At 55.4% G+C, this 26,295-nt stretch overlaps 1 protein-coding gene and 1 long non-coding RNA gene across 5 annotated transcripts in view; one reads left to right on the forward strand and one right to left on the reverse strand.

Moving 5' to 3' along the window:
- Positions 1-11,853, reverse strand: part of SLX9 (SLX9 ribosome biogenesis factor) — a 36,398-nt gene extending 24,545 nt beyond the window's left edge. Inside the window, exons 1-2 of one of the 2 annotated variants that reach the window (XM_049627719.1) lie at positions 11,626-11,853; positions 5,752-5,860 (exon numbers count right to left, since the gene is read on the reverse strand). In XM_049627719.1, the coding sequence (XP_049483676.1) occupies positions 5,752-5,860; positions 11,626-11,763 (247 nt within the window). In that variant the 5' untranslated portion in view covers positions 11,764-11,853. Of the gene's footprint in view, positions 1-5,751; positions 5,861-7,990; positions 8,094-11,625 lie in introns of those variants that run through there. The other variant, XM_049627721.1, reaches the window with a different exon arrangement.
- Positions 11,854-14,581: 2,728 nt separating this feature from the next.
- LOC125920660 (uncharacterized) lies at positions 14,582-26,295 on the forward strand. 3 transcript variants are annotated; one of them, XR_007457160.1, is made up of 5 exons: positions 14,582-15,282; positions 15,897-16,239; positions 17,808-18,121; positions 24,172-24,339; positions 25,425-26,295. It is a non-coding gene; the product is annotated as an uncharacterized LOC125920660 (long non-coding RNA). The 3 variants fall into 3 exon arrangements; XR_007457159.1 differs by having other exon boundaries at positions 14,582-16,239; XR_007457161.1 differs by lacking the exons at positions 24,172-24,339; positions 25,425-26,295 and having other exon boundaries at positions 14,582-16,239; positions 17,808-20,704.

Here is a 26,295-nt window from a genome sequence, read left to right on the forward strand (position 1 = left end):
GCCACTCTGGGGTGCTGCTGTGCCCCCCACTCCTCGGCACCTCATCCCTCTCAGCACACACTGCGCACACAAGTCCTCGCACGGCCAGGCCACGCCCCCCACGGGCATCGGCCAGGTCCTCCCGTGGCTGGCCTCCCACGAAGAGCCCGTCCAGAGACGGGAAGAAGGTACCAGAAATGAAGCGGCTTTGGCTTGTCCCAAAGTGGGGAGGAAGGACAAAGTACACCCACGCTCGCTCCTCCTCCCAAATCCCTGACGACAGAGGGAGCAGGAAGCAGGCCCCGTGCCCCAAGGCCTCGCACCCAGGCCCTCTCAAGACCATCCGGGGAGGGCCCTTCCAGGCCACCTCCTTGACCTCGCCCTTCCCTGCTTCCTGTTGTTAAAAAGAACAGGCTGGAGGCAGACGGAGGCGAGAACAGCCGACAGGGGGCCCCTTCCTGCCCCACCACGTGAGACTGCGGGCCAGCCACCCTCCAGCAGCCAGCAGGCCCAGAGCAGAAGACCGTGCCTCCCAGTCGTCCGCCTGCTCCGTGCACAGACCTTCGGGCCCTGCAGGTCAGGACGCCCCTGAAGGCAGTGGGCGCGCTCCCTGGGGTGGGTGGAGGCGCTCCCGCCCAGGGCCTACACCCCCAACAAGGAACCAAAGAAATGCCTAGGCGACAGCAAAGGGGCTCACAGCCAGCAGCCTGCAGCCACCGCCAGCGGGCGGACAGCGTGCACCGCCTACTGAAGAGCTCCGGGGTGCCTCCACTGTGGGCTTCAAGACGGCACGAAGGCCACGAGGGAACCAGACACCCCCTCAGCCAAAGCAGCCCCCAGGCGGCCACCAGCAAGGCCCCCACGTTCCTGGCCTGGGCCCAGGCCCAGAGAGCAAGAACCCCCTCTCCTTGCACGTTTCACATTCGAGGTGGTGCGGGGAGAAGCCATGAAACTTTCTGGGTGGGTTTTGTCACACCCTCCCTCACACTAGAGAAGGAGGGAAAAGTCTTCGGAGGGGGAGCTTTACAAACTCCCTGAAGACGGAGCCTGGAAAGCCCTGGGAATCCGTGCTGGGAGCTCCTCGCCCCTCGGCAGGACCGGCCTCTCGGAATCCGGAATCCGGGCTTGGCCTGAAAAGAGACGCAGCTCTGCCGCCCTCTGCTGAACAGGCTTCACGCCTGCACCTGCTCCCAACTGAAAGCCAAGGTCACAGCACTGCAGCCACGGAGCCAGAAGACGAAGAGGACGGGCACACGTGCTCCGCGTGGGCTTCCCCTGCTCCGGGGGTCCCCGCAGCAACGTCCCTCCACCGCAGCCCGGGGCCGGCCTGGTCCCAGCGCCACCTCCCTACCCTCTCCCGCCACAGACTCGTCAGCCCCCAGAGTGCCTCCTGGCAGCCTGCGCGCCGGCCCAGCGTGTCCACCGTGCTCGGCAGTGATGCTGACATTCTCCCCTCCCACAGCCCTGGCCAGGCCCATCCTCCTCCAGGCCTGCCCCAGCCTGCCTGCCTCGCTGGGCTTGAGTCCCGGGGCCGGCACTGCCCGGCTCAGGCCCCGGACCGAGTACTGGCCCGACACCCTGGGTGCTTGTGTGAGAACACACTGCACTTGTCTCCTGCGACTCTGCAGCACAGAGAACGACACAGCTAGAAACAGGAAGGGCACAGGGTGTCTCGTGCCAGGGAAGGACACGGGAGCTGGACGCTCACCCCAGACCTGCCCTGGGCCCTCCAAGATGGATGCAGAGGAGCTTCGAAGCCACTTCACACCCAGACCCACGAGCCCACAGACCCCGACCCCCAGGGCAGAGCCGAGTTCCACCAGGGATGGGGGATGGGGGATGGGGGATGGGGGGGGCGCCGTCTGCAGCAGGAACTAGGGGTGGCCTCTGGCTCTACACCACATCCTCCTGCCCCCACGGGGCGCCACAGGGGCCACAGGCCACCACACAGAGTCCAGGGGGTCCCCCACAGGGAGCTCAGCACCCCTGCCTGGAATGGAAGGTGGGCCCAAGGAGGGACAGACTCGGCTCCCCGGCCAGCAAGGCTCCCAAAAGCTCTATGTACAAACAGGAAAGACGCCACCAGCAAAGCACCCACGGGGCCAAACAGGCCCCTTAGTGTGAGCACAAGTCCGCACAAGGGGAGGAGGAGCACGGGTGTGCATGTGGGGCAAGGGGGGCCACAGGCGTGCACGTGGTGGGGACGTACAACAGGCATCTGTCTGCGCCAGGGGACGGACCTACAAGCAGGCCAGGGCTCCTCCCCGAGCAGGCTCGGCCGCCTCCGGACCACACACCCCTGCACGGGGTGGCCTCATGGCCAGAGGCAGACAGCAGTTCTATTTGTGACTCAGCTCAGGGTGAGGACTCTGGGAGAGACGCGTCTGCGCTAATCCAGGCCGGCAGACACCCTCGGCCTCACGACCCAGCAGGTGACTGAGCCGCAGCTGAGTCCTCAGATGCCACCTTCCACAGGGCCCACACCTGCCCCGGGCCAGCAGCCCCAGCTCACACCCGGGGAGCCACGCGGCCCATCGTCTCCCCGTGGGACCCAGGGCACCGGCCGGAGGGGAGGCGAGGTGACCCAGGCCAAGGTGGAAGAGCCACTGGCAAAGAGGGAGGCGCGGTGGGGAGAGGCTGGAACACTGCCACCTGTCACCAGAGGCAGCCGGACACCGCGGGCCAGCAGGGAGGAGCTGTGCCTTCTGCAGCGTTGAGCCGGGCACGGACTAAAACCAAGCGGGGTGTCAAACACCTCCCGCCTGCTAACCCACCCTCACCAAAACAGGCCAAACAGGACAAAAACAGTACTACGTGTCCCGTCTGCAGATAAGCAACCGAGGCCCAGAGCAGACCCAGTGCCCCCGCTGAGAGCTGCCAGCTCTCCAGGCTCCGGAGCCCACGCTCCGAACCCTCAGCAGCCCCGCCCCAGGCTACCTGCCCATCTCAGGGTCCCCAGGACCCCTGCCTCCCCCTGAGGCCCTCACGGCTCTGCCCAACACACCCCATGCTTTGAGCTCCACACCCACGGTCCAGGCCCTCTCCTGCTGTAAATGTTTAATTTTCTGTATATTTTTAGGACGTTTTGATATCCTAAAAATACACCTTTCTGGCTGGGGGCTAGCCAATTCCCATCTTCAGCCTCCTAACCACGCTGGCGCGTCTGCCCACGTGGCCCTGGGTGCTGTGTCCCCGTCTCCAGGACCTGAGAGTATAACACAATCCTAACCACGCTGGTGCGTCCATCCATGTGGCCCTGGGTGCTGTGTCCCCCTCTCCAGGACCTGATAGTACAGCACAATCTTTCCTGAGCTGCTCTCATCTCTTCTTGTGACCACAACTGACTGCCCAGCTCAGAAAGAAAACAAAGTACTTTCCTTCCTTCTCTCCTCCCCTCCTCCTAGCCACCTCCCTTATGGTTTTCAGGTCCCCATCACCCAGACTTCTAGTGTTCCCTTTGCTGAAAGTAACATCTTGCTCTTTCTGGGTGGCTGTGCTCCCTGAGCAGCCGATGCCACCTACGGTGGTCTGGAATGTTCTAAAAAGCCCTCCGACTCAGTGCAAAGGCAAGAGGTAACCGAGTTCTGTCTGCTGAGCAGAAGACTTGCTCAGTGAGTGCAAGGTCCCAGATCTGCCGGCAGGTCAGCTAACACACCAAGGTGCTGCCGTGGCAGGGGCTCCCACGGAGGCCCCCACAGGACTGCAGTGGCTGCTAGGACCCAATCAGGAGATGGCAGGGACTTGGCCATACATAGCCAGTAACCGGGAGGACCAGTCTGGGATCCAGGATCTTCAAGAGGAGACCAGAAAAGACGGGAGGGGCTTCTGAGCTCCTATAATGGCCAAGCGGGAGCCACTAGGCTACTGGCCGGTATGCACTGGAGAGTGATGAAAACCAGGTTCAACAGGGCTGGGTGGGGTCCCAGGGCCGCTGGTGCTGGCTGCGGATACCCCTAAGGTGGGAACTCAGCCTCAGCCGGTCTCCGTGCAGGAGAGGCGGGGAGGGGAGGGAGGAGAGAAGTGGGGAGAGGGGAGCGGACTGTGCCCTGCAGGGAACCGGGCCAGCAGTGCCAGAGGGAGGCCCTGCCGTCACCCCACTCCCAGGTGGGGCCACATCATCTGAGCTCAGCAAAGGGAGAGTCCAGCCCCTACACTGTCACACCCCCCCACCCTGCACCATCCGTGAAGGGGACAAGGTGCACCGGCCCCTCAGACACGGGAGCGCTGCCTGGCCAGCACGGCTAACGGAGCCCCACGCAACTCCTAGGCAGGCCGCGGGGCACACCTGCCCAGCAAATGCCACGCTCACCTGACAGACCAAGTGAACAGATGCTCCAAAATCCAGCAGCCAACGATGCGGATCATCAGGGTCCCATGCCGGTCTACACCTGCACTAACGCTCCGTCCCCACTACTCCCTCTGAACCTTCAGGGCACAGGCGTACAGACGGCTTCTCCCACTCTCTGCCCTGGGTCTCCACCTGGGGCCGGCCCCTCACAGAGACCCCGCTACAGGCAGGCCAGGAGCAGGCGCAGGACTCGGGGTCCCAGTGCCCAGACAGCCCAGCTGACCTCTCCCCTGCAGCGCCCACCTCTCAGGGAGGTAGGAATCTGTGTGCCCCGCGCTTCAGTGGACACGGCTCCCACTGAGATGTCGGTCAGCTGCCACAGGAACAAAAGCCACACATTCCACGGCTACTTTTCGCCACACCTCTGGGTGGAAGGGAGACGTCAAAGGGCCACGGCAAGTGGCAAGAGCCTGGCGCTCATCAGACAACAGATCTGTCCGGGCTCGGTCACTCCAGGCTGAGCCTCTGCTACCTTGGGCTGCACACAGCCACAGCTATGCAGCCACAAACACGACACTCGCTCACAAGGACCACCGTGTGGAGCAAACGAGAAGGTGAGAGCGTGGGCCAAGCAGCCCCGTCCCCCGCCTGGCCGCCCGCCCACTCGGCAGAGCGCTCGGCCGGTGCAGGGAGAGACCCGGTGCCCCAAGAGGCAGGCGGCACGCCGGCCCAGACCAATACGACCAAACAGGCAGAGCCCATCCCAGGGCAGAAGACCAACAGCTTCACGACCACTGGGGGAGGTGGAACAGGGTGGAGGAGAGGCCACAGGGTGGCATGCGGGGGAAGACATCTGTCAGCTCTGGAGGAGTAACTTCAATTTAAAAAAACTCCTGAAGACAGGGCACCTGGGTGGCTCAGCCAGTTAAGCATCCGACGCCTGACCTTGGCTCGAATCATGATTTCACGGTTCCGGAGTTCGAGCTCCACGATGACAGTGTGGAGCCTGCTTGGGATCCTCTCTCTCTCCCTCTCTTTCCGCCCCTCCCCTGCTTGCGCTCTCTCTCTCAAAAGTAAACAAACATTAAAAAAAAAGTTTTAGGGGCGCCTGGGTGGCTCAGTCGGTTGAGCGTCCGACTTCAGCTCGGGTCATGATTTCGCAGCTAGTGAGTTCAAGCCCCACGTCGGGCTCTGTGCTGACAGCTCAGAGCCTGGAGCCTGTTTCGGATTCTGTGTCTCCCTCTCTCTCTGTCCCAACCCACTGGCATTCTGTCTCTGTCTCTCTCAAAAATAAACATTAAAAAAAAAAATTTAAAAACAAAAGAAATAAAAAAAATTTTTTTAATAAAAAATAATAACTATATAAATAAAGAAACAAGCAACGTATAGGTTAACTTGAAATTTGCCCCAGCCCACACGTGAGCACATTAAACCCAGCCTGGCACGGTGCTACAAATACCCAGTCCTTAGCCGCACATTCTCACCTCTCCTGATGGAAGCAACGCTCCTCGTGTCTGGGTCCAGCTTCTGCACCAAGGCACTGGGGTCTATCTTGGTCCCGGCAAAAACATCAGTGTTCATGAAAGCCCATTCCTAAGAAGGAAAGAAGACGTGAGACTTCCCCGTGGCTCCAGAATGCAAACGTAAGGCCAGACACAAAGCAGGGGGAGCCCTCAAGGCTGGGCCAGCTCCTGCTCAGAGGGCCTGGGGGAGGTAACCCTTGCCCCCCCACCGAAGCTGAGCCCGGGGGCCAGTGGGGGCTCAGACCCTGGGGCCCTAAGGCAGCATGTCTTCCCGTCCCCCTCAAACTACCAACTGGGCTTGGCTCTTGGCGTGCAGACCGTCTCAGACCAGACTCGGGACTGGCAGCGACTAGAAACACGAGCTCCACGTTCAGAAGCACTGGGACAGGAAGCAGATTCCCTTCCGAACCTGCGCCACCTCGTTCTTCCATAGCACTCTCCCCCGTTTCACAGCCACTGCTCCCCCTCAATCGTCTCCCCCCAGGTCAGCTTCCGACACACGATCAGCCCCACACGGAGACTTCAAAACCCTCCCAGTCACTGCCAGTCACACTCTGCTGAGCCCACCTCCCAGGCCCACCTGACTCATTTCGGGTCCCAGCTCCAGGACAGGGACCCCAGAGGGACTGGAGCACTGACCCCCAGGGGAGTCACAGACCAAGACAGGACTGGGGTGAGGCAGAAACTGGCCCAAGGTGTGGGCTTGGCCTGCAGCCCGGAGCTCGCACAGAACACCTGCGAGAGAAGCCCAGACTCGCTCCTCGGGAGTTCTCAGGGTGGGAGGGAAAGTCAGTAAATAAGAGACAGAAAACTCACAGGGGCAATGCTGGAGCCTAGGGGCGGCTGGGAGCACCAAGCAGGGAAGGCCAGCGCGGCAGAGTCCTCCCGCCAAGGAGGAGCCACAGGAGACCAGGGGCAGGGTGCACGCCGGGCCGCCCACGTTAGTGTGCACACGGCCAATCCCCGCTTCTTTCTGCACAGCCATTCAGACCCCGTTCACAGCGGTACTCCACATCCAACTGCTTCAAGGTTTCAGAACTCAACACGACAGGTGTCGATGCTGCGTTGTTCCGACGTCTTCGGAGGACCACAGTGTCGTTACGTGGCTAGGAACTAGGAGTCTACCTACTCCGTGTTGGAGCTCAACAGCTATCCCCTTCGTTCTACAAGTTCCATCAGTTGCTTCTCTCTTCTCGTCTGCCTAGTCTCGACGTTTTCTTTCCTCACTTCTCTTACTTCTACACTTTGAACGTACTTATTTCACAGTCTCCATCTGATAATTCCGCTTTCTGCCCTCACGGCATCTAATTCTGATGCCGACTCTCACTCACGGTGGGCTGTTTCCCTCGAACTCTGGCTGTGTCCTGAGCTCAGGAGGATTTTGCCCACCGTGAGAATCCCACCCGGCCTGGCCGGCACAGGGATTAAGAGCCAGGGTTATATGGAACCTCTGCCAGATGGGCAGGGAGAGGAGTGTGGCAGGCTGTCTCCCAACAACCATTTAACTGAAGAAAACTAAAAATCTCATCAAGAACGGAAAGAATCTATTGGGGCGCCCGGGTGGCTCAGTGACTTAGGCATCCAGCTCTTGATTTCGGCTCAGGTCATGATCTCAGGATCGTGGGATCGAGCCCCATGTCAGGCTCTGTGCTGAGCATGGAGTCTGCCTGTGATTCTCTCTCCCTCTCTCTACCCCGCCTACCCCCATACCCCCCATTCTGCTCTCTCTCAAAATAAATAAACATTAAAAAAAAAAAAAAAAAAGGGAACAGAATCTATGGCTTAAGAGCTATGCCCTGTTATCCACCCCCACCTTACAGAAACTCCCTTGGGAGCTCTACTCCTGGCTCCCCAGCTCCCAGCTGCCAACGATCCCCCCACCTTGTGCCACAGGCACTAGTCCAAGAAGGTGAGCCAGACGGTGGGGATCCCTTCTCCCGCCCCGCCCCCACCTGTTGGACAGAAGCACCACCTGAGGCAGGGAAGGCTGGGAACAGCAATTCTCACCCCTCATCCCAGCTTCTCTAGGCCACAGGTACTAACAAGCCAAGAAGATGACGAGGGGCCACCCCCCGGCGCCCACTTGTAGAGAGGGGTGTCAACAGGGAGAAGCTGAGGCTGTCCCTGCCCCCCTCCTCGTGTGGGCACAGAGGTCCTGCCAGAGGCGGGACTTTATCTGGAATGGACTGTGGGGACTCACAAGTCTAGGGAGTCGTTGAAAACACTGGCGATCCAGGCAGACGGTGGGGGTGTCCGTAGCTCCAAAACACCAGCAGCAACAAGGTAAGTACACAGCAGCGCAAGCGGAAGTTCAGCAGAGGCCACATCAGAAAGAGAGGCAAGCGCCCTGTGGGCAACGGTCAACGCTGGAGGCCCAGGCTGCCCCTCAAGGGCAATCAGAACCGTATGGGGCACACGAGAAAGTGTTCCCCAAACCAAACACAACACGGGGCAGAGGCCGACCGGCACAGGGGCCTAGGCGCAGCCTCCGAGCAGACACTGGCTCGGCAACAAGCCGCTATGGCCCAGGGGCAACTCCCAGCGGCAGCAGCTGGAGGCTGCATGAAGCTCAAGGCTGTGCGGGGCCAGGAGTATCACAGCGTGTCTCCAAGCTGCTAGTCCCTGCTGGGAAGCGGATCAAAAATGTAAACTCCCTGAACTGTGACCGCAGCCCAGAGCCACACACGTACATCCAGTGGTAAGAAGCAAACACCTAATGGGACACGGGGGCTCAAGCACAATCTTGGGCCAGTAAGTGACTCAGACAAACCCACCTGGTCAGGCTAAAAGATAAAAACAAAAGAGCATAAGCAGGGAGATGAGAGGCTGCACGCAGACCTCACATAGTCCAGAGCCAGGCCAATAAACAAGTAAAACGACCAGGCAACACCCCCCTCCCCCCCATCCCCGCCCAGTGCTAGGATACATCACTACCAAGATTAATAAAGGGAGTCAGGGGACCAGCAGGGGGAGCTGCAGCCCTACTCAAGGTCAACTTGCAGGCCCAATGGGAAGAGACAGACTTGACCTTAGACCTTGCAGGTGGATAGCCTCTCCTATCCCAGATGGAGGAAGAAAGGATTTCCGTACCCCCACCCCGCCCCCACCACAACTCAGCCAACAAGAAGCGGAAGGAAGCAGAGAAAAAGAACAGAGCCCTAGGAAAGGAAATACGAAAGAAGAAGCCTTACAGAAAAATGAAGAGAAACAGCCTCGCAGGAAAACGAATGGTCTTAGAGCACCATACTCATGCCTACGGGTGTCCCCGGTAAGTACCAGAGAGACAGAGAGGCAGAAAAATATCCAAAGAAATAATAGCTGAAAACTTGCTGAATCTGAGCAAAACACTAACTGAAACGTGCAAGAAGCTCAAAGACTCCAAGTAGGATAAAGAAACTCCGTACAGAGTAAGTACAAAGAGAACTACACTGAGACACGTCAGAGTCACGTTTACAGGCAACGAGAACCACCCCCGACCTACAGGGAACCCCAGTACGATGGACAGCTGACCTCACACACAATGGAGACCAGAACATGTGGGATCACATTTCAGTGTGCGGAAAGACGAAAGTCAGCCAAGAATCTTACATCCAGCAAAACCATCTTTCAAAAATGAACGTAAAATAAAGAGAATCCCACATAAACCGAAGCCGAGACCATCTGTCGCTAGCGGACCTGCCTTCTGAGAAACATTAAGGAAGTGTTTTAGGCTGAAAAGGAATGTTACCAGAAAACAATCCAAAACAAAACAAGAAGCCTGTTAAAGGTAAACATATAGCTAATTACAAAAGATAACTGTAAGAACCTAAGGTCGGGTTGTAACACGTACAGACACAGCCTGCAGAACAGGAGCAGCACAGCAAGGGGATGAGAGGGAGGCAGTTACACAGCATGAAGGTCCTACCTTTCTCTGCACCGAAAACAGAAACACCCATAACATAAGCCCCACATCAATTGCTAAAGGACATGAAGCGCAAAGGTTCTTTTCGTGACCAAACTCTGCTTAACCCCCCCCCCAGTCCCCATGCAGTCTTGTCTGCGGTGCTCCGCAAGCCCCTCAGTTGACTTTTCACAATACCAAAAGCACGAGCAACAAAAGAAAAGAAGCTGGACCTTGTAAAAAATGAAAACTTGTGCTTCCAAGGATAATACCAAAAAAGAAAATAAAAAAAGACACCACCTCACAGAACTAGAAAAAAGTATATGCAAAGCACATACATCTGGTAGGTGTTTAGCATCCAGAATATAGAAAGAACTCTCACAACTCAACAACGAAACACACAATTTCAAAACGGGCAAAGGACTTGAACAGACATTTCTCCAAAAAAAGATCTACAAATAGACAACAAGCTCATGAAAAGATGATCAACGTTATCGGCCCTTAGGGAAATGCAGGTCAAAGCCATGAAATACCACCTCGCGTCCATCAGAATGGCCGTCATCAAAAGCATAGCCAATAACAAGTACTGGTAAGGATTCAGAGGAAGTGAAACCCTCATGTTACTGAAGAGAATGTAAAACGGGGCAGCCACTGTGTTAAACACAAAGTTCCATGCGACCCAGCAATTCCGCTCCCAATGTCCACGGCAGTATCGTCCACGATGGCCCCAAATTAGAAACCACCTTTCCACCAACTTGGGAACGATGAAGATAACGTGGTGTGGCGGAGTAGCAACCATACAATGGGGTGTTTTCACCCATAAGAATGAAACATAAACACACTGCTCTAGAAATAAGGACGAGCCTCAGAAAAAACTACCTGAAAGAAGCCAGACACACAAGGCCACAGCCGGTACTACACCATATACGAAAAGTCAGCGCGGTCAAACCTGCACACAACGGATGCCGCCCGCAGCGGCCGCTCAGGAGTCCAGACTCAGCCAGGGCAGCGGCCACATTCTCCTCCCCGACACTGGCCCTGGGAGCCAGCATTCACGTGTCAACCGCGCTCAGGAGCCCCGTGGACACCCACGCACACAAAACGGATTTTGGACACAAACGGCTAGCCGCAGGCAAACAGGAAGTGGACTCGTCGTGGCCAGAATGATGGATAGTAAGGATTTGTAGGGGCGACTGGGGGGCTCCGTCGGTCCAGCCTGAGACTTCGGCGCAGGTCACGAGGTCACGGTTCCAGTTGGAGCCCCGCATGGGGCTCTGTGCTGACAATGCAGAGCCTGCTTGAGAGTCTCTCTCTGCCCCTCCCCCACCTGCGCTTTTTCTCTCTCTCTCAAAAATAAACTTAAAATAAATACACAAACATTAAAAAAATAAGTACAGGGTTTCTTTTTGGGGTGATGAAAATGTTCTGAAATGTGTAGGGACCACCGAACTACGTTGTGAACCTAACACTAAAGAACGCCCACTGAACGGGACACTTCACAGGAGCGAGTTTTAGGACACGTGAACGACACGGTGTTATTCCAACACGGTGCTCGTAAGGGCCAGACCGCGTGTTAAAACGGCAGCTCCGTCCTCAGCAGCTGAGCGTCCCTGGTCGGAACGGAGGTCAGGGCCGTAGGGAAGAGCAAACCAGGCTGTTCGCGCTCGCATTCCGCTCCCCGGGGCCCCGCCAGCCCCCCACTTCCAGGCGGCGGGCTAAGCGCGTGCACGCGCCCGCGGGCCCGCCCACGTTACAACACGTGGTCGGCCGGCCCACCACCACCGGCAGGAGGAAGCGCCGAGGCGAGCCGGCCAGAACCCGGACGAACCCCGAAAACATCACTGAGCGAGGGAGCGGGCCGCGCAGGGCCGGGTACGATGGGCGTGCCCGCCGCAGGGTCCCCTCGGACCTCGGTGCTCAGCCACACCGCCCCGGGGTCCGCGGAGGCCACTCACCTTCGCCCCGACTCCGCCGGCCGAAGCCTGCGCGGGGGCCGCCTCCCAGGCCGGGGGCGCGGGGCCGGGCGCCGCCGGCCCCGTGGGCCTCACCGCCGCCTGGTGCACCCGGGCCCGCAGCCCCCTCACTTTCCCCATGCTCCCGCGACACCCCCGGCCGGCCGGAAACCGTCTGCGCGCGCCGCACCGCCGGCCGGAAGCTGGTCCCGCGCGCCCCCGACCGGGCGGAAACCGGAGCCGGGAGGCGGGGATCCGCGCTCTCCCCGCCGGCGCCGCGCATGCGCCCGGGGCAGGTGTGGGCATTCGCGGGAACCCAGGCGGCCTCGCTAGCACCTGGGAGAATGATGGGTACCGCCGGGTCGGGGACGAAGCACGTTGAAAATACACGAGTGTGTTGGGGTGCCTGACTCAGCCTGTTCAGTGTGGGACTCTTGCTTTCTGCTCAGGTCATGATCTCCCGGTTTGTGGGATCAAGCCCCAGGCTTTGTACTGACAGTTGCTTGGGATTCTCTCTCCCTCTCTCTGACCACGCTCTCAAAAATAAGTAAATAAACATTAAAAAAAAATACATGAGTGTGTTTGCTACACAGCCCTTGTGCCCTCCAAAAGCACCGTGGGAGCAAAACGAGAGTCAGGACAGGGTGAGGGGAGGGAGGGGGGACTAAAGTGGGGGAACTGAGAGGGAATATGGTTGAATCTAAGGGCACCCCAACAACCCTTGATTGATCTAGTCCATTTGTCTTAATTAACTTTGATTAGCTTAATTAAGTTAATTAACTCTAATTGAACATTTATTTCGTGTTCACCTTTTTCTACATGGTTTCATTTACTCCCCAGAACGATTCCTTGAGACTGGTGTAACTCGACCATTTAAATGGTAAAGCGATGCCAGATCGCAGGCTGGGAAGCTCCGGGACCAGGACCTGAGTGAGTCCTGCTCTTCTGACAGGCGCCTTCTGCTTTCTGAGCTCAGGGGCTCCCACGTATCCAACCCAGATGGTGCATTCAGGAAAACAACCTCTGGGTGGGTGTGACGCCCATCCTCAAGGAGCCCACTGTGCTGTTGGAGACAGAAAGCCGGCGAATCTAGAGCAAAGTATAGCACAAACCAGGATATGGATGGGGCCACACAGGAGTCCAGACTCAGCCAGAGCAGCGGCCACACTCTGACTCCCCCCCTCTTCCCCCCCAACACTGAAAAGGTCCTGGGTGCTCGCACTCACCACTCAACCCTGTCCAGGAGCCCGGTGGAAATCCACCCACACGAAATGGGTTTTGGAGAGGATTCTGCTGTAGGCAAAGCTAGGTGCCATTTCTCAGGAAGGACACAGAGGTACTCACCCAGTGGGGGTTGGACACATGACCACATGGGCCGCTTAAGGCCAAGATGACAAGATCTGTGATTTACTCAAGGCCACATAACCAGCTGGAATTCATATCCACTTATATATTCCAGGCTTTACTGAGGATATGATGCTCTAGAAAAGGCAAAACCGTGGCAAGTGGACACGCCCTACTTGGATTGATAGCAGGTCCCGTTCAGGGTGGTCTCTGGCCACGCCATGCAGGAGCCAACCTATCCAGTTCCAGAACATTCCAACAGTGAATGAGGCCATTTGTAGATGAAGAAGGCACCTCAGAGACATCAGACCAGAACACACAGGGGTGACTTCATAGTATGGACCCAGTCTGAAGCCACAGAGAAATGTGTCACTGGAAGAAACCCCAGAAGCCCTTCCCAGGCTTAGCATTCCCCACTCTGTAAAAGCCGTCCTGCTATTACCTGCCCGGTGGCCAGCGTGGATGTCTGACCAGCATCTGCCAGACCAGGCTGGTCTAAAGGAGAACCCAGCTTCCTTTAGCTAGAACCTCTTGCCCGGCTGTGAACAGCACTGGTTGTACTTCTGGATGCAGTGGGTGTCAGTCAGCCCCACAGATGGCTTTCTAGAATGTGGAGAAGGTGGCACCCACAACCCAGTCCACACCCATCCAGCAGCACCTACGACTTCTTTCAGAGGGTGTCACGAGAGAAGCCTTGTTCTCTGGTGCCGTGCCACAGGTCCACAGCTGTGCCATGATATAATATGAGAATGCAGAGGTGATTACTGAGGTCATGCGAATGCAAAGATGAGCTCATTGATAAGAGTGCATCGGCACAGATGAAACTCAGCGGGCACCCGGAGGATCGTGCCGCTTGGCAGTCCGTGCAGGGAGGGAGGGAACGTTGCAGCAGGAGCTCCGTTCTAAGGGTTCCGGCATTGATGACCCAATCGCTAACCCACTGGTATCCTCTACATCCAACCCGCCTCCTCTCCTGAGCCATTGGGAGGCAGGGAGGCCAAGGTTTGGCTCCCGGCTCCAGGGACACGGTCCCTTGTCTAACCCAGTGGTGATCTTAGCACCCGGCCAGCTCAAGGCCTGAGGGACAGCTTCAATTTTAGGGTTTGCTTTTTGCCTCTTCTGTGCAATGCAAGCTTTCTCGATAAAGGGAAAACAAAGTCCAACAAAATGAATCAGTTGGGAGTCTTTGAGAGTCCTGGGGCCCCTTCTCTCTCCATCTGTCCCATGGTCCCTCTGGATGCCCTCGTCCTATTCGTGCTTTCCACACCCTATCCTGCTATCCTGACGTTGCCATCTGCAGCTGGATCTCTCCATCTCCACCTGAAAATGTAGTGAAAATCTCAAAACCGGATTCTTGCTTCTGATCCCAATCTGTCCCTGCCCCAGCAGTATATCTGCCTTCCAACGAACGCTACCCACGCAGCTGCCCGAGCCAAAAAGCGAGGTGTCATCTTCTCTGGCTCCCCCTCTCCCTGCCACATTCAACCCAACAGCCCCCTTCTCTCTACCCCAAGTCCCCCACCCCCACCCCGGGGCTCCTGCCTCTAGCCCTGCTCTCCGTCTCTGCTTGCAGCACCCCTACCTCCCCAGAGGGGCCCCCAGGCCGCGACCTCCGCTCCAAGGCCACCCTGGCCCGCCCTCCCCGCCGCTCCGCCCTTCCCACGGCTCAGCCGCGTCTCCGCCCGCCCCCTCCCTGCGGGACCCGGAGTCTCTGCTTTCTCGCCGACTCGTTCTTTCGTCGCGTGAGGGCGCTCGCGGGGCGTCGGACGGAGCGGAGCTGGGCTGGCCGCCGGGCGCAGACGCGGGGCTGCGGGGACGCGCTTCCCCAGGACCCGCCCTTGGGCAGCGGCCTCAAGACCTCGGGGCGCCGGGGTCGGTGGGGGGGGGGGCCCTCGGGAGGTGCAGGCGGCCCCGCCGCTCTTCGGTGTCCCCCGGGCCCTCGCGGAGGGACTTCCTGGCGAAGCAGCCGGTTTCCCAGACCCCCGGAAGCTGCGCTGAGAGCGGCCCCTTGCAGCTTGGCGCGCGCAGTCACGGCCCTGGGACATGGACTCCTAACCCTGCCCTCGCCACGTGCCCAGGGTCAGGACGTCCTTCCTGGGGTGGTCACGGGGGTGGCCACCAGCCTCCCGGCGGCAGCGCCCAGCCCCGCCAGCCAGGTCCTCCAGCTCCTCTCCCCGTGCACTCGGCTCCCTTCAGCCCTGCCTGGCCGGATTGGGGAGGGGGGTGTCTCAGGATGCTGGGGCCTCACTCAGAAAAGGAAGATCCGGGTCGCACGCACCCAGGGAGGTGGCCAGGCATCGGAGCGACTTAGGCAAGGTAGGCACTGATGTGGAGAACAAAGGCTAAAGAAGAAAATTAAACTTCCTTATAACTTCGAGCCATTGACAAGTACTTGGGACTGGCAGAGTGACCTCCCTCTGGGAGCTTAGATGCCTCTATGTTAATTCTTTGCTGGGGTAAAAGGCAACCTTAGTTTGACATTAGCCCAACCTCCAGGATCCTGTAAAAACCCCTTGGAAACTTCCTTTATCTCTAACACACACACACACACACACACACACACACACCTGCCAAAGGTATAGGTTAGCCGTCTTCCTCCAAGCATATGGCCCCTGGTATACATCTGAAGGGTCTCCCGAGTAAGGTTTTACTAGACAGTAAATGACCTTTTCCTAACAGCAGCAAGCCCCTCAAGGTCCTGAAACCTTGCTTCCAAATCCGTAGAGACTACCCTGTCCCTGACCCCCTCCCAACTTGAAAGTGTATGATCAGTCACCCCTCACAGCCCCAGTGCAGCTCTTCCTGCCCACAGGTCCTGTCTCCGTGCTTTAAAAAAAACTACCTTTTTTGCACCGAAGACACCTCAAGAATTCTTCCTTGACCCCAACATTTTCTTTTTTTTTTTTTTTAATGTTTTCTTTATTTTTGAGAGCGCGCATGAGTGGAGGAGGGGCAGAGAGAAGGGGACAGAGGATCTGAAGCTGGCTCTGCGCTGACAGCAGGGGGCCCAATGTGGGGCTTGAACTCACGACCCACGAGATCATGACCTGAGCCGAAGTCAGACACTCAACAACTGAGCCACCCAGGCGACCCCCCGACAGTTTCGCATCAGGAACGTCTGAGCCTGTTTACCCATCTCTACAATGGGGCTGCCAGCGTAGACTTCTTGAGGAGACCAGCAGAGCCCCAGGAAGCGCCTGCCCGCAGCGCACTCCGTAGATTCCAGTGGCCCATAGAAGATAGGCGGCAAACACGTCCTGCTTCTCAGCTCAGGTTGGGGCGTGGGGACTCTTGGTGTCGGGGGTGGGCTTGGCAGGGGCAAAACCCTGCGTCTGACCCCAGCCCTTCCTGCCCGACCTGGGTGCTTGGGGTGACGGGCTGAGAGGGCAGCTCCCTTTCCCTCTCCTCCATCTTCGGGACCCTTCCTAGCATCGGGGACTAGCATGGGACACCCCGCTACAGGCGGGCGGCTGAGACGTACCCCGCTCTGCGCACGGTGGGCTGGATCCACCGGCTACAAATTGGAAGACTAAGGCAGGCTCCGAGTCCCGCCATCCTCTGCCCGGCCCGGTTCCCCGAGAGGCCCTTCCTGGAGACCCAGGGGGCACGGCCGGAGGGTGGCTGCGTCAGGGCGATGGGGGTCACGTCGGCACTCGTGCACAGCTGCCCCTCGGTCGTACTGCCCGACAGAGGTGACTCGGTCCTGGCGACCCTGGCCCCAGGCGGGTGGGCACCTGACACGCTGGGCGGAGAGCAGAGAGCTGGGTTCGTGGTGGCCTCCACCCCGTGACCTTTGGCTTTGCTTCAGGGACTTCTGGAGTTAAAATGGCCGGTTTGAATCTCTGCGGGGCCGTTTGTCGTCTGAGCATCTCCATAACCAGACGAATTTCCGGGAGTGGGGCACTGGCGCCTCCTCTTGGCTCCTGGACGGCGCGGCAGGTCCCCGACCTGTGCGCCTGTGGGCGCAGCTTCCCGGGGTGGGAACCGCCCCCAGGAACGCCACAGGAAGCTCAAACAGGCTGGGGCCGTGGAGTTCCTGAATTTGGAAACTCTTTGGGCAAAAACGTGTCCGACTCACTGCGTGATGCCGGGGTCGAGTGCAGGAAGTGGTGACGGAGGGGGCGGGAGGAAGAGGCCCAGGGAAGGCGCGATTTCCAGGCCCGCTCTGCTCTGCTCTGCTCTGCCCCGAGGGGAAGCAGTGCCACCTGGGCCCTCCGGGGGCGGCCCCAGGGCCCTGCACCCCAAACCCTCCAGCTCGGGTTCTGGCTTCTCCTTCCACCCTCTCTCCTCCCCCCTCCCCGGCCTAGGCAACCGCTAGGTTCTCTGCCTTTGTTTCACGGTCTGAGTAACGTTAATTTACAGTCAATAGTCTTTTCTGGTTGTAAAATTAATACGTGGCTGTTGTAAACAATTTAGAAAATAGAGAAAACTATTTTAAACAGTTAAAATCCCTTTGATCCCCTTGCCCAGAGGTGCCTCCTGCCACCTTTTCCCGCCGCTTTCTGGGTCTTGCCTTTTTTGACTTGGAATTTTCATTGTTGCTCAAGTGCGGAAAGGGTTAGGTCTCCCTGGTGCCCATGCAGCACACAGCCTAGGGGCTCCGCCCGGCCCGGCCTGCAGCCCATGTGACCTTCAGCGGGCAATTCCCCTTGGGGATGGGGTCACACCTGGGTCAGGGCCGGTGTTCCCTCCCCCTGCTCCACCTCACTGTCACCCCACTCAGTCAGCTCCTGGGTGCCTTGCCAGAATGAGATCTCCCTCTCTCCTACTGTCTGTCATTCATCAGCCCCCAGTGGGCTGGGCACCTGGCCCTGCCCCCTGCCCTGCCCCCGTCTTTCCAGGCTCTTCTGAGAGCTTCAGGTACTTCATCTCAGCGTCCCGAGAGGCGGACCCTTCACCCCCACTGTACAGATAGAAAAGACACCTTTCAGGAACTGGGCGACGGCCATGCAGCCACCAGCCCCGCGGGGACCCGGGACTGCAGCCCAGGCTTCCCAGAGCCCAGGCATGTGGGCCACCACTGCTCCCCTGCCCGGCGGCCTCCAGAAGCAAGACTGACCCGGGGGCCCCACGAGGGAGAGGTGCCGCTATTCCCTTGAGGGACAGAACAGGAAGGAGGAAGAAGACTGCTCCCCAGCCTGCAAGGTCTCCCCAGGTGAAGAAGGGTGAGATCTTTCCGGACAGGTCCTTCTGGGCTCTCGACTGGGGCCCACAACCAAAGGGGAGGGACGGGAAGCAGGTGGACAGAAATGGAGCACTTCATTGGAGTGCTCCCAATGGAGACTGGGAAAGAGGCTCCCAGCCCCAGCCGGATGCCCGCAAGGGTGATGTGGACCCAGGTGGGGCAGGCACACGATGGATCACCGCCTCTGGGGTGTGGGGGGAGTGGGGGAGCCACTTGAGATGCCTCATTCTCCCCTGTGGAAGAGAGGAAACTGGAAACCGGTGGGAGAGGCCAGGGGAGAAGCTTTCTTCGGAGAGAAAAAAGGCCCCTAGGGTTCACTTCAGCTTCAGGTGCTCCCGGTTCTGTCCCCCACCCCACCCCCAGCTCTGATGTTCTCATCAGCCTCCTCCCCAGCACCAAGTGCCTTCTGGGTGCAGGCCTGGTGGGGGCCTGAGGCTCAGAGTCCGGTCTGGGCTGTGTCCCCTGCCAATGATCAGACCACCACAGTGTGTGTTAGTGGGTCACGCAGGCCCCACCCCAGGCCAGGATCCGGATCCAGCAGGCTGGGCGCGGACCAGTGGGTCTGCATTCCTGACAGGCACCCAGCCGAGCACCTAGGCCGGGATTTTCAGGTCCTGGGTGTAGTCCCTCCTCTCCCACACACTGTCCTCTGTCCCCAGAGAGTCACTGGTCTAGAGCAGGGTTCTGCCTGTTTTTGGGTGCAGCTAAGCTCATTTACATACAGATGGTCTGTGGCTGCTCGGGTGCCATAGGGGTCGAGCTTCTGCTGCAGCCGTGTGACCAGCAAAGCCAAAGTCATGCAGGACCTGCTCCTCAGTCACCTTCTCAGGGCCAGGCGCTGTTCTGTGTCCCCACTGGCCTAGAACTCACCCAGGGATGTAAGGCCAGTGATCACTGTCCTCGCTGGCCAGCAAGGGGCCTAGGGCCAGAAGGGGCTGCTTGTCACCCAGCCACACAGCTAGTAAGCCACCGGGTCCTTGTCCCTCACCTCTACACGACTGACACGACACATTTGTGGGGGAGACGGCATTCGGGCTGGACCCTTTAGGATGGGAAATGCAGGGGCAGGTAGGGAGGGCTTCAGAACTGACCATTCAGGAGAGATAACACAGGTGAGTTCAGGGATGAGACAGGTCATTACATTTGGCTAATGCATGAAGCCCTGGTGGCGGAGGGAAATGGCAGCTTTCTGGTGTGCCGTGCCCGGGTGGCTCAGTCAGTTGAGCCTTCGTGGTTCATGAGTTCAAGCCCCGCGTTGGGTTCTGCACTGACAGTGCGGAGCCTGCTTGGGATTCATTCTCTCTCTCTCTCTCTCTCTCTCTCTCTCTCTCTCTCTCTCTCCCCAAAACAAATAAATAAGCTTTTAGAAAAAAAATAAAAGAAAGTGAGCCTGCTAGAAACCTTCCCAGGGAGCCTGGCTGGAAAGAGGTGTGAGAAAGTTTCTCACATGTTCCTCCAAAATCTCAGCCTGCCCTGAAAGCCACCTTCTGGGGCAGGGCAGGGGCAGGTGCTGCCATGCCCAGTGGCCCTGGAGGCCTCAGTGGCCGTGCCTTCCTCTGTATCCTTCCTTCATGCTCTCAACATTCGGGGAAGCCAGGTTCTCATTTGCACTGCATTTCCAGGAGGAAATGGAGGAAAGAATTTAATTCCTATCTATTACATGCAAAGAAACCAATGCAGAAAAAGCAAATTGTTTCCCCCCAGGTTCAAAAGTTAAAAGGTAGAAGCAGAAAATTCAACAAGAAAAAATTTCAGATATAGACACTCCCCTCAAAAAAAAACCACCAAAAACCAAAACAAACAACAACAACAACAACAACAACAACAAAAAAAAAAAAAAAACTTGCTATAATTGTATTGGAAGCTCCATATCGCTGGGAACTTGTCTCTGTCATCTTTTTATGATTTGCTACTTTACGTTTATTGGGCACCTGCTGTGTGTGCCTGGCCCTTTGTGGGATGCTTTCACATGTCTTCATTTGTCCTCACAATGAAGGGAAGGGGTGAGGGAAACTGAGACCCAGAGAAGGAAAGGGATTGAGTGTCGAGAGACTACTACCACTCCCAGTGGCTTGTCTGTTGGACCCCAAGTGAAAACTGCTCTCTTAGCTCAGCATACATGCCCCCAAACTAGGCCCCTGGGGCAAGAGGAGCTTAGAAGGCAATCATGAAAACTGAGTCAATTAACATAGGGTCAGAAGGTGCAAAGTTGCTTTGGCAAAGGCAGCACAGACTTTCAGTGAGCACACGCTACTAAAGATGTCCACAACTGGCTATATTTGGCATTGGTAGAAACCATAAACTGAACAGGAAATGGCAATTTGATAAGCATCATAAGGAGAGGAATGACCCTGGGACCTGGGTTAGGGCTAGGTGGCCCCTTTGACCTACTGGAGCCCCATGGGTCAGCCTGGTATTCGTAGCGAAAGGAGAAATTAGATTCTAGGGGCCTGGGAAGGCATTATGGCCTGTTGTGGTGATGAGGATGTTAGTTCCTCACACCCCTGCCCATCCCTCACATCTCTGTAGAACAATAAACAGTTTCATTTTTCATCCAGGCTCAGTACTTTTATTATTCTAACCACGTAAATGTGCACTGCTGAGCCAAGTGGACATTCTATAATTACATCTTCTTCTTTATGCAACTTTCTGGTTTTCCCCCAGAGTTGATCATTGCTTAACTTTTTCTGGCTCAATTTCCTTTGAATTTAGAGCCAAACTCTTCTGCCCTCCAACAGGTTTTCAGCGTCAAGCCTGTTGGTTAATCTTTCTGTTCTGATGAGTGTTGAGCAGCCCCCTCAAGCTGTCCTTCCTTAAGGTGAGTTAGGAAACCAGGAATGCTTCCCCATGGAGGGAAGCTTGACGTGAAGGTAGTAGTTGGGTGGTAAGTGGGGATGAGGGTACCTAGGCCAGCATTCAGGACAGTAGGTGGCTAGAAATGACTCTAACCTCTCAAATATCTTCCCTACTTTCTATGCTCACCTGGCTGCCCCAGCACCTATGTGGCCTGGATTACAGTAAGCATCTCCATTGCCCTGGCAGAGTGACTTTTTGCCCGTTTGTAAGGATCTGTGGGAGATCCAGTGAGAGAACTATCTGGAGCACTTACGAGGGCAAACACTGTTTTCCGCTCTGTTCTTCTCACCCCCACTGGAGCGTGCTTGCCTCCAGCCTCTGCAGCTGTCTCTGCTGGCTCCTCCAACCCCTGCCTCCCCCACAAAAGGAGCAACAGCTGAATCAACATTGCAGAAGGAAGTTACTGGTGGGAAGAAATTAAAAAGAAAACAAAAGCAAGGATGGGGGAAAGGTCAGGAAAAGGCAAGAGCTGGGCCAGAAGGAAGTTGGCAAAGGAGTGCAAGATAGGGGGGTGTGAGCTGGGAAAGAGTCGTCACAATCATGCTGTTGACCCGAATGCCATCATGACACCCTCTCGAGGGCCAAGCTTGCTTTCTGCCTTTTGAGTGCTGGGCGGTTCTTTCTCTGGTGCCTCCTCTGATGGGTGGGCCCCAGTTCTCACATCTTGCTCATCACACCCACCCAGCATCGTGGGCTGTGGTGCCTGAGCCTCCAACCTTCTCCCAGCATCAGCTAAAATGCTGCAGCCCTGCCTGGGATTCACCATAAAAGGAGCCCGGAACCCTTTGCCTCACATTCTCCATCAATAAAACGTTTCTTAATCTTCAAACTCTCACAAAGGAGCCCCCTCTGGTCCTCTTGGTGCTGTGTGTCGTGGGGATGCTGCTGGGTGGGAAGTGGGGCTGGGGGTGCCCAGGCCAGTAAGGGGATGGAAACATCCTTCCTCTCATCTCTCCCTCCTTTCTACATCACTTGACTGTCCCCTGCCCCCAACCCCATGCCAGGACCACTTTGGCAGATCCCTACCCGTTCTGCCTTATACCACTGTGACGTGCTTGTCCCTGAACTGGACCGTGTCATTCTGGAGGGCACAGGCTGTGTGCTCAGTGTTAGGCCAGCCACCACGACCTCAAAGAGCACCTGAGGAGATAAAGTTGACTTACTGGAAGGTTTGGTGAAAGTGACTGCAAATGGAATGTATTGGCTGACTTAGGGGAGAAAATTGTTCCCAGAATTCTGTTGTCTCATCCCTGGCCTCAGCTTTTTCCGAAATACAAAGCCTCGTCGCCTCTCTTGTGCTCGCGCCCCGCAAAGGCCTCCAGGGTTTGGGTCATCATGTCCTTGGTTTCACACTGTTATTCTTTTTTTTTTTTTTTTAATGTTTATTTCTGAAAGAGAGAGACAGAGGGCAAGTGGAGGAGGGGCGGAGAGAGGGAGACACAGAATCCGAAACAGGCTCTGGGCTGTCGGCACAGAGCCCGATGCGGGACTTGAACTCACGACCTGAGCTGAAGTCAGACGCTTAACCGACCGAGCCACCCGGGTGCCCCTTACACTGTTATTCCTGAATGGAGAAGCTCCTTCACACGAACCCCAGGACTCCCCGTCTGCCGCTTTCCTGCCAGAGTCGCTGGCACCAGGCCCTGCTCTCAAATGCTCTGTGGTGCTGGAGACTGGACACACCATGGTTTATGTAGCCACTTCCCTGTCACCAGATGTAATTCAATTACATTTTATACCGATCGTGTCCCCATAAAGACACGAATACCTCGTAGTCCCGGTTGTGGCTGTCAGGAAAGGGTGCTTCTGAGACGAGCAAATGGTGTGTACGTTATACATGTAAATACGTCGTGCCATTGCCTCTCATTACCTCACCATCTTTAATCGGTCTTTGCAAATTTGCCCTTGTGGGAAATAGTATCTCGTTATCTTCGCAGTGCCCGCTGAGTCTCTGTTTTGCTGGCTTTCTGTACCTCCCCCTGGCTTTCTTTGCTTGGTGTAATGCTTGGGATTCGTTCATGTCATTGAATTTCTTTTTTTTTTTTTTTCTTTTTTTAATTTGAAAGAGACAGAGCATGAATGGGGGAGAGGAGCAAAGAGAGAGGAAGAGAGAGAATCTTAACCAGGCTCCACACCCAGTGCAGAGCCCGACGCAGGGCCCCATCTCACAATGCTGGGATCATGACCTGAGCCAAAATCAAGGACTGGTTGCTCAAGATCCCTGAGCCAAAATCAAGGACTGGTTGCTCAACCGACTGAGCCACCCAGGCGCCCCATGTCGTTGAATTTCTAACATGTGCATCGAATACCATAAATTTCCCTCGAGGCACTGCTGTACCTATATTCTGTGGATATAATATGTGGTATTTCATTTGATTCCATTCAAAATATTTTCTAATTTTTTTGAAAAAAATTTTTTTAACGTTTATTTATTATTGAGAGACAGAGAGAGACAGAGCATGACTGGGGGAGGGACAGAGAGAGAGGGAGACACAGAATCTGAAGCAGGCTCCAGGCTCCGAGCTGTCAGCACAGAGCTCGACATGGGGCTCGAACTCACAAACTGCGAGACCATGACCTGAGCCAAAGTCGGACACTTAACTGACTGAGCCACCCGGGTGCCCCAAAATATTTTCTAATTTACCTTGAGGCTTCCATTTCACCCACAGATTACTCAGGAGTCTGTTGTTTCTGGGCACCTGGGAGGCTCAGTCAGTAAGCATCCAACTCTTGATTTCAGCTCAGGTCATGATCACAGGGTCATGGGATTGACCCCATGTTGGGCTCCATGCTGGGCGTGGAACCTGCTTGGGATTCTCTCTCTCTCCCTCTGCCCCTCTCCCCAACTTGTGTTCTCTCTCTTAAAAAGAAAAGAAAAAGAAGTGTGTTATTTCTTCGGAGATTTTTCTAAATCTTTCTGTTGCTTATTTTCTGGTTTAATTCCAGTACAGCTAGAGAACATACTGGGCACGATTTCACTTCTCTTCAATGTGTTCACATCTATCTTATGGCCCAGGAGACAGTTCTCCTGGGTGAATATGACACACATACATCCGCGACTGCTGGCTGGAATGTCTTCGGTCCTAACTGCTGATGGTGTTCTCAGATCTGTGTGCTCGCTGCACTTGTCTGCCTTTTTTTTTTTTTTTTTTTTTTTTTTGTAGGCTTCACACCTATCATGGAGCCCAATGCAGGGCTTGAACTCGCAACCCTAAGATCAAGACCTGAGCTGAGGTCAAATGCTGGATGCTTCACTGACTGAGCCACCCAGGCGCCCCTGTCTGCTTTTTATAACTGAGCGCTGAGAGGGGCATTGAAGGCTCCAGCTGTAAGTGGGCGTTCACCCCTTTCCTCTCAGCTCTCTAACGTTTCTTTGTGTGTTGTGAGCCCTGGTGTTAGATGTGTGCCTGTTTACAATCCTTACATCTCACTGGGTTGACCCTTTATCGTTAAGTAAAGCCCCACCGCACAACTGGTGGTTTTCACTGCTGTGACGTCTACTTTGCTCGACAGGCACATAGTCCTTCCCGTTTTCTTCCGATTCGCATTTCCATGGTACAGCTCCCCCTCCCTTCTTCTCTCCCCACCCGCACCATCACACTCAGAGTGTGTTTCTTACAGCCGGAAGAGCTGGGACGTGTTTCAGAAACCCTATCTGCTGCTGTTGGCCTTGCCATCATTGTATTTAGGCCATTTACGCTTAATGTAATTATTGGAATGGTTGGATTTGGATCTATTGTTTAAATCTTTGTTTTCTGTTTGTTCTCTTTGTTTTCCACTTTCCTTTCCTTCTCCTGCTTTCTTTTGGATCGTAGGAGTGTTTCTAGCTTTGCATTTTAATCTATCAGCTGGCTTCCTGACTAAGTGTTCCGCTGGCTGCTCTAGAACTTATAATATGTGCCTTATACACTGCATTATCTACTCAAAAATTAGTATTTTACCACATCTGGGGGAATGTGGTAGAACTTAAAAACCATGCGGATTCCTTTACTGCCATCCTTTTGCTGGTGTGTCACGTATTTTGTATCTTACATGCATGGAACCCTCACCAGACAATGTTATACAGCTGGCCACTGAATAACACAAGTGTGAATGGTGTGAGTCCATCTATGTGCAGATTTTAAGAATCAATACAGTATAGCACTGTAAATGCATTTCCTCTTCCTGATGATTTTCTTAATAACATTTTCTTTTCTCTGGCTTACTTTATTGTAAGAATACAGTATATAAAACATATAACCTACAAATATAACCTACAAATATGTGTTAATCGACTTGATCGACTAAATCAAAAGTCATACATGGATTTTTAATTTTGGGGTGGCAGTAAGCACCCCGAACCCCTGCATTTTTCAGGAGTCAACTGTAATTTTTTTTCTTTCTTTCTTTCTTTCTTTCTTTCTTTCTTTCTTTCGAGAGAGGGAGACCCAGAATCCAAAGCAGGCACCAGGCTCTGAGCTATCAGCACAGAGCCTGATGTGAACCTCGAACCCATGAACTGCAAGTCAGATGCTCAACCAACTGAGCCACCCAGGCGCCCCGAGGAGTCAACTGTAATTTTTATCAACATATTTTAAAGACCTTAAGAAGAGAAAAGTAGCCTCCAAATACAAAAATTGTATTTACGCAGATATTTCCCATTTCTGTTGCTCCGTCTTTATTCCTAAATGTCCACATTTCTGGTATCATTTTTGAAGTCTTAAGATTGCTTTTAGAGCTTACCTGCTGGGGACTAATTTTCTTGCTTTGCTTCTGTATGACAATGTCCTTACCTCTCCCTCTTTCGTGGGGAATGTGCTGCCGTGGAATCCAAGGCTAGCAGCCCTCTCCTTTGAGCTCTGTGCCACTGTCTTCTGCCTCTGTGGTTTCTGGTGAGAAATTTACAGCTACTCAATACTTGTTCCCCTGCGTGTAATGTGTCATTTTTCTCTGCGTGGTTTTGAGAATTTTCTCTTTATCTTTGGTTTTCCGCAGTTTGAGTGTGATGTTTAGGCTTGATTTTCTTTGAGTTTATCCTGTTTGAGGTTTACTGGACTTCTTGAATCTGTAAACTTATATTTTTCAGCAAATTTGGGAAGTTTTCAGCCATTATTTCCTCAAATGCTCTTTCTGTCAACCTTTCACTCCTGTCCCTCTGGGACTCCAACAATGCAGATGCTGGAACTCTCGATGGCATCCTGCAGGTGTCCGGTCTCTGTCTTTGCCAATCTCTTTTTTCCTCTTTGTCATTCATACTGGTCTTCAAGTTCACTCTCCTTCTGTCTGTACCATTTTCCTAGTAAGGCCAT

This window comes from Panthera uncia, chromosome C2, assembly GCF_023721935.1.
Source record: "Panthera uncia isolate 11264 chromosome C2, Puncia_PCG_1.0, whole genome shotgun sequence".
NCBI lineage: Eukaryota > Metazoa > Chordata > Mammalia > Carnivora > Felidae > Panthera > Panthera uncia.